At 49.0% G+C, this 16,830-nt stretch overlaps 1 protein-coding gene across 6 annotated transcripts in view; it reads right to left on the bottom strand.

Moving 5' to 3' along the window:
- Positions 1-16,830, bottom strand: part of WBP1L (WW domain binding protein 1 like) — an 87,060-nt gene that overhangs the window by 57,835 nt on the left and 12,395 nt on the right. Inside the window, exons 4-14 of one of the 6 annotated variants that reach the window (XM_042909340.1) lie at positions 15,588-15,772; positions 15,243-15,413; positions 14,176-14,274; positions 13,356-13,431; positions 12,995-13,080; positions 11,656-11,716; positions 11,223-11,289; positions 10,841-10,898; positions 10,453-10,502; positions 10,066-10,115; positions 7,989-8,036 (exon numbers count right to left, since the gene is read on the bottom strand). In XM_042909340.1, coding sequence (XP_042765274.1) covers positions 7,989-8,036; positions 10,066-10,115; positions 10,453-10,502; positions 10,841-10,898; positions 11,223-11,289; positions 11,656-11,716; positions 12,995-13,080; positions 13,356-13,431; positions 14,176-14,274; positions 15,243-15,413; positions 15,588-15,772 — 951 coding nt within the window. Of the gene's footprint in view, positions 1-2,119; positions 2,254-5,998; positions 7,154-7,988; positions 8,037-10,065; positions 10,116-10,452; positions 10,503-10,840; positions 10,899-11,222; positions 11,547-11,655; positions 11,717-12,994; positions 13,081-13,355; positions 13,432-14,175; positions 14,275-15,224; positions 15,414-15,587; positions 15,773-16,830 lie in introns of those variants that run through there. The other 5 variants (XM_042909341.1, XM_042909346.1, XM_042909343.1 and 2 more) reach the window with 5 other exon arrangements.

Here is a 16,830-nt window from a genome sequence, read left to right as displayed (position 1 = left end):
GTTTCCTGTATATTTTGTTGTGTCAACTTCTATACTTCTTAACTTCACCAGTCCTGAGGGTTCTAACTTTTCCAGTAAACAAAGAAAATATCTCTCCTGCCAGTTTATGATTTTAACTAGGACAAGGAAGAACTGCAACAAACCCTAAAATGGAAAGGTCCCAGCCCTAGAAAAGGGAATATACTGGGCAAGAAAAGGAGCTCTATTCCTTTCACATGTTATTTCAAATGTACATAAATAGACTGGGGGGGGGGGGGGGGAGGGCGGGGACAGAAGACACTTGAACAGATAAATGAATAACAAATTGTGGTATAGCCATACAATGGAGTATCATTCAGCCACAAAAAGGATTGAGGTACTGGTACATGTTACGATGTATAACACGTAACCCATGTGTAACATGTAATCATGTGACATGATGAACCTCACAAACATGATGTTAAAAGAAAGCAGACACAAAATATCACAAACTGTTTCTCTGCAATATCCCGAAAGGGTAAATCCATGGAGACAGGAAACTGATTGGTGGTTGCCAGGAGCTGGGAGAAAGGGAAATCAGGGAGGAACTGCTTAATGGGTAGATGGTTTTCTTTTCAAGTGATGAAAATGTTTTGGAACTAGATGTAGTGGTTGCACAACATTGTGAATGTACTAAACACCACTGAATTGTTCACTTTAAAATGGTAAAATGGTTTTAAATGGTTTATGTTAGGTGAATTTCACCTCAATTTAAAAACTAATTAATTTTTAAAATAAAGGATACTGGGGTGCCTGGGTAGTTCAGTCGGTTAAGTCCGACTTTTGATTTCAGCTCAGGTCATGATCTAGTGGTTCCTGAGTTTGAGCTCCACGTCGGGCTCTGTGCTGTGTGACTGGAATTCTCTCTCCCCCTCTCTCTCTGCACCTACCCCCACTCATGCTCACTCGCTCTCGCTCTCTCTCTCTCTCTCAATAAACAAACTTAAAAAACTAATAAAAAAATAAAATAAGGGATACTAATGGGCAAAACAAGATGTACATGTAAAAAGGAAGCCCATAAACTCCTAGGGCAAAGATAGTATTTTTGCTGGCACTCGGCTTCTACTCTTGATCACAACGCAAAGTTCAAGTGCTAAGCTGGATAGACTCTGCCATCATGCCATGTGTGAAAGTGAGCGCGTGTCTATTCTCTTCTGAAAAGACAGGGAAGAGAACAGAAAGTGAAGAAAATAGAATGGTAAAGCCTTGCCAAATGCAAAGGAAGGAGGGGTGATTCCCCCTACTGCACCCCACCCAACTTGGCACCAGGAGTAACACTCCCATTAGGGTTTCGAAATGCCAGCCGGAGCTGGAATCGGCACAAGCAAGCTTCTCTGCCTGGATAAAAAGCAAGCCACCCAGCAAGAAAAGCTGGGGTGCTCCATTCGCTGCCCATGTTGGCATCAGCACCACCCTTTGCTCAAAAGCCCCGAACTGGCCTAGATCAGCATCAGTGGCTGGCCCTCCCAAGCCAGCCAGCCTAACAGCAAGAGCTTGTTACAGCTCAAGTGTGCCCTCCTCCTGAAGGGTCCTGATCTACTCCATCCCACAGGCCTTCCAAGAGCCCGGCCTCCAACCCTTTGCCTCCAACACATTAAAAATGGAGCCAAGATACGCTCAGAACTTTTCCCTGTCCAGTATGAAATAAATACCCTCTCAGCCCCTCTTCCCTCACAGGCCAGCTCAATAACCCACTTACCCCTACCCGCACACACGTACACACTGCATTACTGCCTTGAAGACCGGCTCCACGCGGGGGCACGAATGCGCCCCCCACGCCTCAGCCGGGCCCCACTACCCAGTCACGGTCATCCCAGCCCATCTGACCTAACAGCTCTCGCAAAGGTCCCTCACTCACTGGGCACCATGCCTGTGCCACTTCCCTGACACCAAAACAGGTGTCCCTCAGCTAAACACCGACGCCCCCTTAGAGCCTGTCCACTCCAGGCACGGGAGCCACTCTCGGGACCCCCTCAACTCTTGACGACGACACTCTTTCAGCCCCCTCCAGCCAGGCAGCGACGCCGTCTTCAGCCCCCTCCAGCCAGGCCTCGACGACCCCCAGGCCCCCAGGCTGGCCCGGACGCCCCCTCCCCCTTACCTGCGGGGGTTCAGCCCTGGCTGACAGGGGGCTGGGCAGCGCCTGGAGGAGCAGGAGCGCCATGCCACCCAGGAGCCTTCTCCTCTCCATCCCCCTCCTGCTCCTGCTCCTCCGCCACGGCGCCGCCACCTCCCTCCTCCTCCTCCCTCTCCTCCTCTTCCCTCTTCTTCCTTCTTCCCTTCTTTTCCTGTTTCACTCTCCCCTCCCGCTTCCGGCTCTGCTCCACCCCGCCCCAGCCCAAACACCCTCCCACACACTGGGCAGGCTCTCCAGTTCCAGCGGTTCACGGGCTCTTGCCCTTCGTCCATTGACCAAAATAGCTGTCGATCAAGTAGAAGTTCCGCCCCTTCACCCTCCCAGTGGAGACGGAAGACCTGAGAGATCCAGCCAATGAAAAGTAGGAGGAAGCCGGGCCATCTTGAGTGCTGCATGGCGGTGTAAACGCGCCCCACGCCACAGAGAGTGGCGGAAGGAGCTCCGATCCGGGGGCGGGGCCCTCTGGTACGAACATCGGCAAGTCTAATTCGGATGCAGCCATCTTAAGCGTGGCGGAAGTACTAGATTTCTACACTTCTGCAAAGACAGCGAAGAGGGGTATGGTAATTCTGAAGAGTATTGGAAAATAAGTTGTGGTACTCCTAACGAAGAAAACAATTGCAGCCTAAAAATCTTTTGACGTCTTTTGTTTTGAAGCACAGCCCTGGTACCTTGGCTCAAATCGCCCAGTGGTAGGTTAGGTCCGTGTGAATTCTCTGTGAAATAATACCTTTACCTGAGGCACGGTGCTGTGTCACCCCAAGTTCCAGGGACAACATTCTATTGACTCTACCTCAGAAATCGCTCTGAAATCCACTCCCATTGTTTCCGTCCGTGTTCTCATCTTCCGGCTAAACACAAATGCTCTCCCTGCTGGCCCTAGTTGCCAATTCTTCCCTCTCGAATGCCTGCCGCACGCCACAGCAAGTGCGCTCTTGACATACTGTCTTACGGCTTTCCCTCTTGAAATACTTCAACTACCTAGGGAATATATAGTCCAAACTACTCAATAGGGTTCTCTCTTGTATCCTGATGCCTGCCTACTTCTTTTTATCTCATCTGCCCCTACATTTCCCCACACATTCCACTTACACCAAACTCTTAAGAGATGCCCCAGTGTGCTGGGGAACTTCTAGTTCCCACCCCCTCCCTTGTTTCTTCTTCTGGATTCCCATTACACTAAAACACACTGTATCTGATTGTAGTATCTGCCTGGCTGGCCCCTACCACTAAATTCACAGCTTTTTGTATGGCACACCGGGTGTTATTCTTTTTTTTTTTTTTTTTTTTTTTTTAAGATATCCCTGCAACATCTTGTACAAAGCCCAACCATGAGTCCAACAATGTTCGTAAAATAAATGAACAAGTGAAGAACCATGCCAGAGAGGCCAGATTCCTGTAGCTGCCAATTTCCTCTCAAAATCCTGCCAAAGCATTTTGTAGCCTGGCCTAGTCTAGCCCATGGCTGAGCCCACAGGGAGTTTGTTCTTGGCTTAAATGGTGGCAAAGTGGGAAACAGATAAGAGTGAAGAGATTGGTTCTGCCTCTATCTTGATCCTACTTTCCCAAGTGTTACAAAAGGTAACAAGTGTTTTTGCCAATCTCAAATGTCTTAGAAATTCATCCATACTACAATCAAGCTCCCTAGGGGAGAAATAAAGATTCAGTGCTAGGCACAGGCCAAATTATTTTCACAGCACAGGGTCTCAGTCCTGGCTTCAAGGTTTTAGAAGCCTTCCTATGTAAAAGCCAGGTATCATCATCAGGATGCTAATTTCAATTTAGCAAACACAGGAGGTTTTTGTCCTAACTTCCCTTTCTTTACCTGAAAGCTTAAATTGAGCCGCTGCATGGGACAAACACTAAACCCTACCTGTCTGGATTAACACTTCTCACACGAAGGTGTTTGAGTCACCCTAATCACCTTGCTTCTGACATCCCACAGGTGCCAACTCAAAGAGAAGCAGAGAGGTCTTGCAAAATGGAGCTGAGGTGCAGTTTGAGGGAGCACTCTCTAAAGTCCTCTAAACTGTAGCCACTACAAACTTCAGACTTTTCCAAAAGAGAGATTGTCTATAAAAGGAGGAGGAATGCTAGGAAGTTTAAAGAGCTGGGAAGGAAAGGAGAAGGTTGTCAATTCTTGAAAGAACATCAGTGTGGGACTGCTTCCAAGCTCTGGCTTGCTCTGGTAATGTTTTTCCTATTTGCCTTTGGAAATGGGCAAAGTGGAGGCCATATCTCCTATCCTAAGGAAGCTGGCTCAGAGACGCAGACTTTTCTGCTCAGAAATTAGCTAAAGTCAAATTGCACATGTTATGGAATGGATGAACTTTGAAAATATCATGCTAAATGAAAGAAGTCAGACACAGAAGGCCATGAACTGTATGATTTCCTTTATATGAAGTCCAGAATAGGCCAATCCATAAAGGCAGAAAGTAGATAAGGAGTTTCAAGGGGGTGCGGGATGAAGGGAATCCAGAGACTGCCAAATGGTACAGAGTTTCTTTGGGGAGTAATAAAAATATTCTGAAATTAGTGATAATGATTACAACTCTGGATGTACTAAAACCCATAGAATTGTACACTTTAAAAGGATGAATTTATGAGTTCTGTTTTGTTTTAATTTTACTTATTTTGAGAGAGACAGAGAGTGTGAGCAGGGGAGGGGCAGAGAGAGAAGACAATCCCAAGCAGGCTCCCAACATAGGGCTTGAACCCGCAAAACCGGGAACTCATGACCTAAGCTGAAAACAAGTCAGATGCTTAAGCGACTGAGCCACCCAGGCACCCCTAAAATTTTTTTAATGTTTACTTATTTTGAGAGAGAGAGAGAGAGAGAGAGAGAGCCACAGGGGATAAACAGAGAGAATCCCAAGCAGGCTCCACATTGCCAACACAGAGCCCAACACAGGGCTCAAACCCAAGAACCATGAGGTCATGACCTGAGACGAAATCAAGAGTCGGGACACTTTAAACGACAGAGCCACCCACACACCCCTGTATGTCTTCTTCAGAGAAATGTCTGTTCATGTCTTCTGCCTATTTTTTTTTACAAAACTAATTTTATTTAAATACTCTCTACCCAACGTGGGGTTTGAACCCACAATCCCAAGATCAAGAGTCCATGCTTTTCCAGCTGAGCCAGCCAGGTGCCTTTTCCTGCCCATTTTTTTTTTTTTACTGGATTATTTGTTTTTGTGTGTGTTGAGTTGTATAAATTCTTTATGTATTTTGGATAAGAACCCTGTATCAGCTATGTCATTTGCAAATATCTTCTCCCATTCAGTAGCTTGTCTTTTAGTTTTGTTGACTGTTTCTTCGGCTGTGTAGCTTTTTATTTTGATGTAGTAACAATAGTTTATTTTTGCTTTTGTTTTCCTTGCCTCAAGAGATGTATCTGGACCCACACTTTCTATTTTAACAACCCATCCAGGTGACTCTGAAATATATTAAGAACCATTGCTCCAGAGTAGGGGAAACATTTTGTGTACAGGGCCAGAGAGCAAATATTTTATGCTTTGCATGCCACATACATGGGGGTCTCTGTCATATATTCTTGGCTTTTTCTTTTTTTGCCTTTTAAAATATAATTCCCAGGCACACAAAAACAAGTAGCAGGTGGATTTAGGCCCTTGAGCCACGGTTTGCTGCTCTAGAACAACAAAGCTCCCATTCTGCAGCGTCCAGCAGATTTTTCCTCTGTAATAAGGGAAATAAACAATCACCTCCAGGCATCAGACAGGTTCCCTTATAGTTGTGATAACCTCTTGCATGCCAAGGTCAAAGTGAGACCAGATCCTGCTTTCCATCCAGGCTTTACTAATTTAGTCTGCATACAGTTCATTACACTCTTTCAAGAAATTTATTTGATTCACAGTGATATCCTTTGAACAGTCAGGAAATTCTACCAGATGAAACTCAGACAGACATTGATCCCTCGTAAGCCACAATGGTCTCCTTCCACCCCCACCCCACCCCGAGCCTGAAAAGTCACCTACAGCAGCCAAGATGGGACGGGCAAATGGCTGCACTTTGCTGTGTGTCCTTTAAGGCTCTTTGGTCCTGGTTGGTTACTTCTCAGAGGTATCCAAATAAAACTTCTCTTTCCTATTCAGAACACACTAGTCTTTGGTGTTTAACCCAATGGGCTGAGAAGGGAGGCAGCTAGGAAAATATACCCATTAAAATGTGCTGTTAATGCCTACATATATTCTTTTTACTCACAGTTAGTGGACTTATTTTTCAAACACAGAGAAGCAAAATCAGACATGATTTTAGCATAGGAGATCAAAGTCAGTGTCAATAGACAGGGCTTAAAGCACCATGAAACTTTGCTGCCTCATGAAACGGCCTGACTATCTCAAGTTTAGCAGCACTCCCAAAGATGCTTTCTGACCAGGGGACACTGGGGATGAGAATGAGAAAGAACAGAGAAGAGCCCCACGTTGGCAAAGGCTTCTTCCCCTCCCTTCCTGAGTTAGCTAGAATTGCAAGGGTAAAAAGTTTCATAGCATGAGACAAGACGAGGAGGAAGAGAAGAGGAGTAAGAGCATCTTTTTGTCCCAGGGGCTCTTCCCCAGTCCTGGCTGGAACTAGAATCCCCAAAGTTTCCTAATTTTTCCAAACGGTCTGAGTATCTCCCTCAGGGGGTCTCAGCTCCTGGTCTCCAGGGGATGGTGGTTAAGGGAGGAACAGATAGAAGACTTGGCTTTTGCTCCCCTTGTTCACTTTTATCCTCTGGAGTCCAATAAGCCTGGGTGAAAACACGAGGCTCCCCACCTCCCAAATCCACCCTGGCCTTCAGGCCCTGTGGGCAGAGGAATGAGGGGACAGGTATACAGAGCAGCTGAAGAGCTGGTGAATATGGGCACAGACTGGTCCTTACTAGGGTGGGGCATTTAGAGGCCCTTATTGAAGTAGACATAAGGCACAAGTTCTCCATACTTGGCTCTGATGGCGTCTTGGAGCTCTGGTTCCAGATAAGAAACTGGCAATTCACTGAGAAGACAGAAGGGGATTATGAGCGTGCCAACCGGACAAGCAACAAATTATCGTCAGATAAAGTCCAACTCAAATGCCATCTCTAAGAAGCCCTCCCTGATTTTTCCATCAGAATGAATGGCCTCTATACAACATAATATATTGCTTTTACTTCTACTCGGGCCTGACTTCATTCTCCTTGGTGCCAAACTTCCATCTTCTCTGCAAGATTACAAGCACAAGCACGTCTCCTGTGTGCTTGGAACACAGAAGTCTAGCACACGACACTGAAATATGAATACTACAGCAGGGGAACCTGGTATCTTCTCGGTATATATCCAAGCTGCACTTCGTCTCCTGGAGCTAATCCTCTCCCCTCCCACAATCTGATGCTTTGTTTCCCCTTTCCATCATCCCTTTTCACATCCCTTCCCTGCCAGGACATGCAAGAGAAATAGAGAGGCCCAAGTCATCCACCCCCTAGCAAACACAAGCCAGAATAAGTATCTGTACCTTTGTTCAATTTCAAGGACCAGATCTAGCCAGGGAGGATGTATCTAATAACCTAACCAGCAGGGACAGAAAGTTTCTTGTTGTTCCCCCACTTCCCTCCAAGGCAGTCCTTGCTCCACTGGGAGGAAGCCACTCATGCCTCCACCCCTTGGAGCTCTGTTTTGGTTTACCATTCCCCCCCGGAGCTAAGAGGCCCAGAGTTTAGGCTGATAGGCACTTGTCCTTAGACAAAAATGCTGCCCTTCCTGCCCCTCCTTGTCTCCTTCAGGACAGCAGGCAGGTCAGGGAGAGCAGGGACAGGGCATTCAGTAAAACAAAGTGAGGAACGAAGAGCTGTTACCATTTCTGTGGGAAGAGCCCACAGGCCACTGGCACCATGAAGATGAGGCTGGAAGAAAGGAGAAACAAAGTGTCAGGGGCATCTCCCCACAGGCCTACTCACATCCTATCTCTGAGTCCCCCAAAGGAAGGAGGAGATGCCCACTCACCCAGCCTGCCCTCCCCGCCACCCCATGGCTCCTCTCCCTGCAACTCTTCTCTTGGTCTCTCAGTGCCAGGATATTCATTCTGGGATGGGATGGAATCAGCCTCCCTCCACCTCCCACATCCACCTGTTGTCCAAGCAGATGAAGATAACGAAGGCACTGGGAGTATAACTAGCAGCCCTAAAGACCACAAGCACCGAGCAGTGAGGGTTATGACACCTGAGGTCCTGCCCCCACAGCCATGAACACCTGGGCTGGTGGAGACCAGAACAGGGCAGCTTCTCAAACTTCACTGTGCGTGCAAGTAACTCATGGGGCTTGTTAAAAAGCGATGCTGACTCAGGAGGTCTGGGGAAGGGCTTAAGAGCATTTCTAAGGTTCTCAGGTGTTTCAGCTCCAGGGTCTTGTCTTACAGGACTTGGGAATCTAACAGACCAAGGTTCATATCCCAGCTATGCTACTTCCTCGCTGTGTCATATTGGGCGAGTTACCCGAGCCAGCAGGGGGAAGACAAGGATACCTACTCTGCAGGGCCTCCGTGGGGATTAAATGAAAAGTGCACATGTGGCACTCAGCTCGTGGGAACCACTCACTCAGTGGTGACTCAGTAAGCAGAGTCACCTCGGAGACTACCGAGGATCCGACCACAACTACGGCAATTATGGGCTACAGAGCCTTGGGTGAGTGTCTCCATCCCTCTGAGCCCCGGTTTCTTCATTTGTAAAAGGAGATGACGGCCCTATCTATACTTCTAGGGCGGAGGAGATTCAGCGAAATTATAGATGTGAACCATGAGCACAGCAGGGACACACAGGAAACACTCAATACGTGTTGGTTATTCCTGTTATTGTCATTAGCCCCATGGCCTTGTAAAGTGTAACTGACACTAGGACACAGCCAGTCAAGGGCAGGCACCGAAGCACGCCGCCATGGCTTGTGTTTTATTTACTTACTTACTTATTTATTTATTTATTTTTGAGAGAGAGAGAGAGAGCGAGCGCGAGAGCGCGCGCATGTGCGCAAGCAGGGGAGGGGCAGAGAAAGAGGGACACACACAGAATCCGAGCTGTCAGTGCAGAGACCAGCGCTGGGCTTGAACTCAGGAACTGTGAGATCATAACCCGAGCCAAAGCCAAGACACTTAACCCACTGAGCCACCCAGGCAGTCCATTTACTTACTTTTCAAATGTTTGTGTATTTGGGGGGCGGGGGGGGGGAGAGAGTGTGAGCGGGCTAGGACCAGAGAGAGAGGGATTAAGAAAGAATCCCAAGCAGGCTGTGCCGTAATCACAGAGCACAACACAGGGCTCGATCTCACGAACCAGGAAATCATGACCTGAGTCAAAATCAAGAGACAGACGCTTAACCGACAGAGCCACCCAGGCGCCTATGGTGTTTTCATTTTGTGCGAGGTTGGGACACGTGACGGCCACAGGCTGTCCCATCACTGTTATGTCTCAGCAGGTCTGTGTATTTACTTAATTGATTTATACGGAGATATAGTTGCCATAGAACACGGTGTCCATGTAAGGTGTAGAGCATGTTGACTTGATACGGTGAGACATTGCAATACGCTTACCACCTCAGCATTAGCGGACACCTCTATCACTGTCACAGAATTATCATTTCTTTTTTGTAGTGGGACTGGATTGTGGTCTTCCTCTCTTCTCCAGTCCGAAGGTCAGAGGAGGCCCCGGACAGGAAGGCACCCAAGCACTCCGCTCTCCATGCGGATGTGTGCATAGAGCCCAGCCAGCCTGATGCCTTCAAGAAACATGGGGCGAGAGCTCTCGGTGTGGCCCACATACAGAGCTCAGGCACTATGGAAGTCAGGTAAAAGAGAGCACGTTCTCCAACATGGGCGACACAAGAAGACAGTGCTTGGGTGACCCAGCTGCCACAGAACCCACAACGAGAAAACGCGTTACTCACAAGCACCCCGACAGCAGAACTTGCAACGGGGCATGCAGGACCTTGACTTTCTGGACAAAAAAAAAATAAACAAAGAGAAAGATCCACGTAAGATTCACGGATCTTAATGTGAAACCCACGCCTGCCCTACCCCTGCTCAGTCAGCCAGAAACCTACAGGAATGAAACGCCTAGCCGTGAAGGAGGGAGAACAGGGTTCCTCTTGCTCTCTACGGACAAGGTCAAGCAACCAGCTATGGCATCTAAAGCGGGCAGCCAGCAGGGACTGGTATGGGCCCTCCCTGAAGGAGGTAAGGCCAGCAGCTAGAGGGAAGGACAAGGATCAGGTGCTCCTAAGTATGGCTGGGGGGCTCTGGGCAGAGAAGATGCAAAAGGGAACCCCACTCACCTTCATGAAACGCAGCTTCTCCAGCCTTTCCATGATGACTGGCAGCAAGACTGCAAGAGACCAGGGAGAATCTTGGGGGAAGGCCATAAGACTCTCTCCAAGACCCCTTCCCAAAGTCAGGTGATTCCCTCCACCTCCCCTGACGTTCCTGAAAATACTTGAAGACTGTGTAGGTGCAGCCACCCCCAAGCTGTCCCCTAAGTCCTAGGAGAAGGATGCTTCCCAAACTTCTCCACTTGCACACCTGTGACAGGACATGTACCGCAGGCCCCAAGCATCCTTCTCAAAACTTAAATCTTTGAAGGCTCACGCAAACAAATCTCCTATCCTACTCTGTAACATGCCTCTGCTAAAAGCAAAACCAGGGGAAGGGATTTATTTTCTTTACCACTGTCTTCCTGGCACCCCACACTGTGCCCAGCACATTGAAGGTACTTGAGGAGTATCTGTGGAATGAAAAGAACTTTCTTCCCCACATCTCTGACTGATGTTCTGGGAACTACAGTGTGGTCTCCCGTGGGCTTCTGCACTCCAGCACTATGTAGGAGTAAGGTATACAGCACGTGGATCTGATAGATTTATACAATGTAATACGGTCACCAGCATAGCCTTAGTTGCAATTTCTACCACATCCCAGAACTATCACTTGTTTTTTGAGAAGCATGGCTATAGAAGCTGGGGCCCCACCTCCCACCCAAAAGCTGAGTGTGGTTGAGGCCTCCATCACGTGTTCCAGGGTCCCCCAGGACAGGAGGACTTCTTTATCTTACTCATGCCAGGGGCTGCCATGGTGATCCGAGAAATGACCACTTGGGTGATGCCTATGGCCGCAGCTCTCTGAGGGCAGAAAAGAGCAAGTTGTTAGGCATGACCTCATCCAGTATCCGTGGACTGCACCAGCAGGCTGGGTCAAGGGTCAGGATCAGGTCTGAGTTGGTAAAGGGGAAGGGATGGATCTGTCAGGGGCTGTATCCTCACCCAGCCCTCTCTCACCTAGCTAGACTTTTATGGCTTCAGGACCAGAAATGATGGAGAAAGGACATGACAAGCTTGTTCTGAACAAGAAATGTACAGAAATCAAGGGGAAGGAGGACGGAGTCAGGGGGACCCTGCAACAGAACCCGGGCCGGCTCTGACCACGAACAACAAAACAGGGTATAAGAGAATTCCCTCCTCCCACTCCAAAGGGATGCCTCTGCTCACCCGGGAATGACCAATCTCACTGTGATTTCCGTCCTTCACGCAGATGCCCTGGATGAGTTCCCTAAACACAGACAGGAGCTGCTGAACGTGGGAAGGGTGTGCTGGAAGCTCGCCAGCAATGTGACACAGCAGGTAACCAAGGCCAGCACACTCAAGCTCCAGGAAGCCACCTCCTACAGTCTGGCCCTTTGATCTTCCTTCTGTATTCCAGTGAGTGACATCTTGGAAGTGATCTAGGGCGGTGGCTAAGAGAGCTAGGCTGGGGCTCAGACTGCCTAGGTTGGATCCTGAAAATGCTGAGTAAGTCTTTGATCTTGAGCAGGTTCCCAAATCCTTCTAAAGACTCAGTTATCCTCATCTGCAAAATGGGGATAATCCTGGCACTCGCTTCATAGGAATGGGTGAGGATTAAATGGGACCAATGCCTGCAAAGTACTTAATCCGGCACCTGACAGAGTGACTGCTCCATAAATAGTGGCTGCACTGGCTATTATTCTCTGGCCAGTTCTCGACAGCACTCGACCCCAGACCAGATAGGTGGCTGGGGCTCATTCATTTGTTGGGAAGGAGCACCTGGATAGAGGAGGGAAAGAGAGGAACAATGTGTACGCGTGACTCTTCCCGTGGTGGACTCTTTCCACAAGCGCTATCGTGCTGAATTCCCGCTTGCTAGCAGTCCCAAGAAAACAGGGCTAGTAGAGACTGGTGATGGTGATGAAGGCCGTGACGGTAACGGCAGCAATAATCGCTAATGCTTAGGTAGCACTTGATCCCTTCCAAGAGCTACTGTGAGTGCTTTATGTATATTACGTCATTAAGTTTTACAACAGAGGAACATCTATGCTTTCTCGAGTCAGAAAACAACTACAAGACACACGGATTTCTCCTTTAACCTTGCCTGCTGCGAAGCTTAGAGCCGGGTGCCTGGAAAACATCTGTCTACTCCTCTGGCTTCTTTCAAAGCTTCTTGGCTCTGTTCTATCTTTGGACGCCTCGCTTTGCTACATTTCGTTCTGTAAGCCATGCCCAGGGCTTTGGAAGTAGGCAGAGATCACAACTTAAATTGCAGTTGCAGTTGAAAGGACACGATCTCGTACAAACCCCCAGAGTCCACCCTACCCCCACCCTCATCCCACACGATCCAAAAAATGACTCCCACAACATTCAACACAGACTAAACCTAAGTCACCTGCCACTCCTGTGGCCATCACTGTTGGAGCAGCCCGGCAGCCCTCCCCACACCCACCTCAGCCCCCAAAGCCACCCACTGCCTTGGTTTCCTGCCCTGGCCCCACTAACCTTAGGGTTTGCAGGGAGGCAAAGGGAGCCCCATACTCACTGCTGTCGCATCATTGGGATGTTGACACAGTTAGCAGCAGCCACAGCGGCAAAAGGCACCCAGCGGCCCACCAGGGGTGGAGCTCTCTGTTGGGGGAAAGGAACAATAAGGACTATAAACCAAGAAATGAGACCTTGCTTCTGCCACTCATCCAGACATTTGGTCTAGGAACCCAAATTCCCTCAAAGACCCAAGAAAGACCAACCTGGGGTTAGCTCGGTTACCTCTCCCACTGGTTGGCTTTGCTCTGGGCCATACCCCACTCACCCAGACAAGGGTACTGCCAGGCCTGGGCAAAGTTTTCCCTAGGACTTTGCTGCCCCCTAGTGGCCACCATGCCCACAGCCGCCCCAGACCATACCTTTGTCAACATGTTCATGCCCACAGCAGTGGCCACCGCGGTGGTTGTGGCTGTGATGTAGGAAAGGGCCATCTGCCTAGTGGAGGAAAGACATGCTTGGGAGTGGGAAGCCCTGCCGGCTGAGGGCAAGACCAAGACTTCATTGAGAAAGTCTGGACACGAGGCTTCATGCCTGAGAAGCTCATGTGAACTATCCCCCATCCTGTCTTATGACATGCCCCCCTAAACACACACAACGCTCCAGCCCCCTGGGCCACCTTCAGTACTTTAAGCAAAGAGCAAACTCATTTCTGCTTCAGAACCCTTGCATGCTGTCGCTCCCTATATGGGGAATTCTTCTGTCGGCTCCACGTTGCTAAATCCTTATCCTTCAAAAATCCGCAGAAATACGGGCCCCACAGAAAAGACTTCCCCCAACCAGCCCATCTACACAGATGCCCCTCTGCTGTTTGTTATCTTGTCACCTGTTTATTTCCTTAATGGCAGCAGTTACAATCTAAGATTATCGTGCTTGCTTCCTTACAAGTCCTTAAATTCCATAAGAGCAGGGACCTTAGAACCATGCCTGGCACTTGACACCTACCCAAGAAGTATTTGAGAATGAATGAATGAATGAACTTTGAACTAGTCTAGGAAGATACTCTCCTAGTCAGCCTCAGAAAATACTTGCAAACCGTAAAAAGAGGGACTTGGTCACCTGCCCAGAATAAGCCCCGCCTGGAGAAGATAGCCCGAGAACCCTTTAGAAGGGCTGTTCCCCTCACGAGGACAGCTACCTGCTCCTGACCCACGTGGACAGCCTGGGGTTCAAGTCTCCTACCTGACCGATGTAGGGGAAGCTGCATTCCTGTTGGTATAGTTGACTAAGGCATTGAAGGACTGGTTCACCCACTGCCAGAAGACCACAGCCGGCATCGTCCTACCATAAGGAAGGCCCAGAGACGCAGAGGGGAGTCAATGCAAGGCTTGGTGTATACCCCAGATTACCTGCTGTTCCCCAAACTTCCCATGCTGTTTCATGCACCTGGGCTTTTGCACAGGCTAGTTCCTCTGCCTGGAACACACACACACACACACACACACACACACACACACACACACACACCCCTTTCATACATGGCTAAATCTTGCTTTGTTGAGACATCACTTCTTCAAAACCTTCCTGACCCTTCCCCGGCCCTTCCTGGAACAATGAGTCATTCTATGCTCCCCGTTCTCACAACCCCATGTTCTCCCCACAACCTATTAGCAAGCTGACCTATAACTGTTTACTTGTTGGCTTCCTCAACAAAACTGGAGAAGCTCTTTAAGGACAGGGGCTAAAGTTTTTATATGCCTAACACCTGGCCCAAGGCCTGGCTCAGTAACTGGACAAATGGATACATGGGGGAGAAGGGGCAGAAAGAAGAGGGGAAAGGAGAGGAGTGAAATATCCAGCAGCTACAGAGAAAGTTTATTCTCTCCTATAGGTCTTCCTAATTTGGGAGTGGGGAGGAGGGGCGGGGGGGTCACCTTCCTATATTTTTTACTGGGACATTACGTTATAAAGATACGTTAATATTTCATTGTTGAATAAGTACTTTCTAAAGAGGGAAGTAGGATGGCTGATTCGTCGAGAGTTCTAGAGAGGCACCCGTATTTCCTGGCTGTGTGTGGACTTGCACAAGTTACGTCACCTCTCTAGAACCTCCGTTCTTCATCTATACAGCACCTCTCTGTAGGGCTGATGAGAAGATTAAGTGAGGTAACATACGCAAAGAATTTCACACAGTGCCTGGTATTTGGTAAGGGGTCAATAAAGATGGCTGTGATTGTCATCATAATATGGCTCCCTGCCTAGCAGATCCAAGTGGCCACACTGCCCACCACCTTGCTCCCAGGGTCCACCTGTAGAACTGGAGCATGAAGCCCGTGATGATCATGCCACCAGGGACCTGGAAGGACATCCGCCCGATGACATTCATCTTGTCCCCGGTGTCAGGATGGAAGGCTGAGTCGTACAGCTTCTTGGCATACAGCAGCTGCTCCACTTGGGTGCCTGGGGGCACAACACCCATCCTGCCACCCAAGGATAATGGACACAGTTACCTCTCAGGCCCCTTGCCCCAGGTCATCCTGCTCCCCCCTTCCTGAGAGCTCTGCCTATTCCCATATCTTTAGTTTCTACCTTCTCCACAGGGATCCATCAGTGTTGCCCCAGTGCCTCCAGCCCCCTCCCCCCTAGCTGCTCACCTGCTCTTCTCCACCATCACCTTGGCCCAGTCCAGCTCCCGCTCCGGTACCAGGACAGTGCGAGGGTCTGTGATATTGAAGAAGTGCTTCACCCGCCCCAGGAAAGTGCACTGGTCCCAACGGGGAGCATCAATGTTAAAGCCAGACAGATCAGCCTCCATCTTGTTCACACACAAAACTGGGGACTTAAGGAACAGAGAGGGGAAATGAGGATTGTCCCCCAAACTACAGTCTGCCCCGGAGGCCCTGAACCCTCCCGCAGTTGTAGAACGCCTGCTTTCACCCACCACTAGCATCGTTTGACTAAGTTTGGGCAGGCCCCAGTGAATGGTCCCAGACTGAGAAACCGACACTAATATGTGTTTCCTGAGTGCCTGCTGGTAGCCAGCCCTGTGCTTGACCATACTGTGGGAGACACTGGAAAAAAGGGCAACACCGTGCCTATCCTTGGGGAGCTGAGTGTTACTGGGGAACAAGAGCCCACCCAAGGAACAGGATATAATATATATGCAACAGTACATACAGGAGATGAGAAAAAGCAGAGATGGGGGAGCAAAGTAAGAAAAGGGGGCTTCCCAGAAGAGCTGGAATGTGCACCCCAGAAGACAGATTGATCTGGGGCGCCTGGATGGCTCAGTTGGTTAAGCATCCGACTTTGGCTCAGGTGATGATCTTGTGGTTCGTGAGTTTGAGCTCCGCATAGGGCTCTGTGCTGACGGCTCAGAGCCTGGAGACTGCTTTGGATTCTGTGTCTCCCTCTCTCTCTGCCCTCACCTGCTGGCGCTCTGTCTCTTTCTCTCTCTCAAAAATAAATAAAAGTATTAAAATTTTAAAGAAGAAGAAGAAGAAGATAGATTGATCTGAAAGAGGCCTAAAGCATGGATCACATTCAAGGTAGAAACAATTATAGACAAAGGGGAAAATGAACATGTGGCATGATCACTCTCATCACTTCTGTGTACGTGTGTGGTGCATGCTGGTCCTGTAAGAGGTCTCAGGCCATGGCTCTGACTGAGGTAATGCACCTGCCCTCAAGGAGTTACAGAATGGGAGGTAAAAGACAAGTAAAGCCACAAGGACAGCAGTGTGAACAATGCTGTGGACACTGAGGGCAATGGAAAACCAGAGAAGAGGCATCTAAAATTGAGACGACCTTATCTCCCAGTTTTCCTGGGATTATTGTCCTGGGGCAATTGTTAATAGCATCCCCTTCCACTCTCAAAAGTGTCCTGTTTGGGGTAGT

Source organism: Panthera leo, chromosome D2 (assembly GCF_018350215.1).
Source record: "Panthera leo isolate Ple1 chromosome D2, P.leo_Ple1_pat1.1, whole genome shotgun sequence".
Lineage (NCBI taxonomy): Eukaryota > Metazoa > Chordata > Mammalia > Carnivora > Felidae > Panthera > Panthera leo.
Note: the sequence above shows the minus strand (reverse complement) of the source record. Positions and strands in the feature narration are given on the sequence as shown.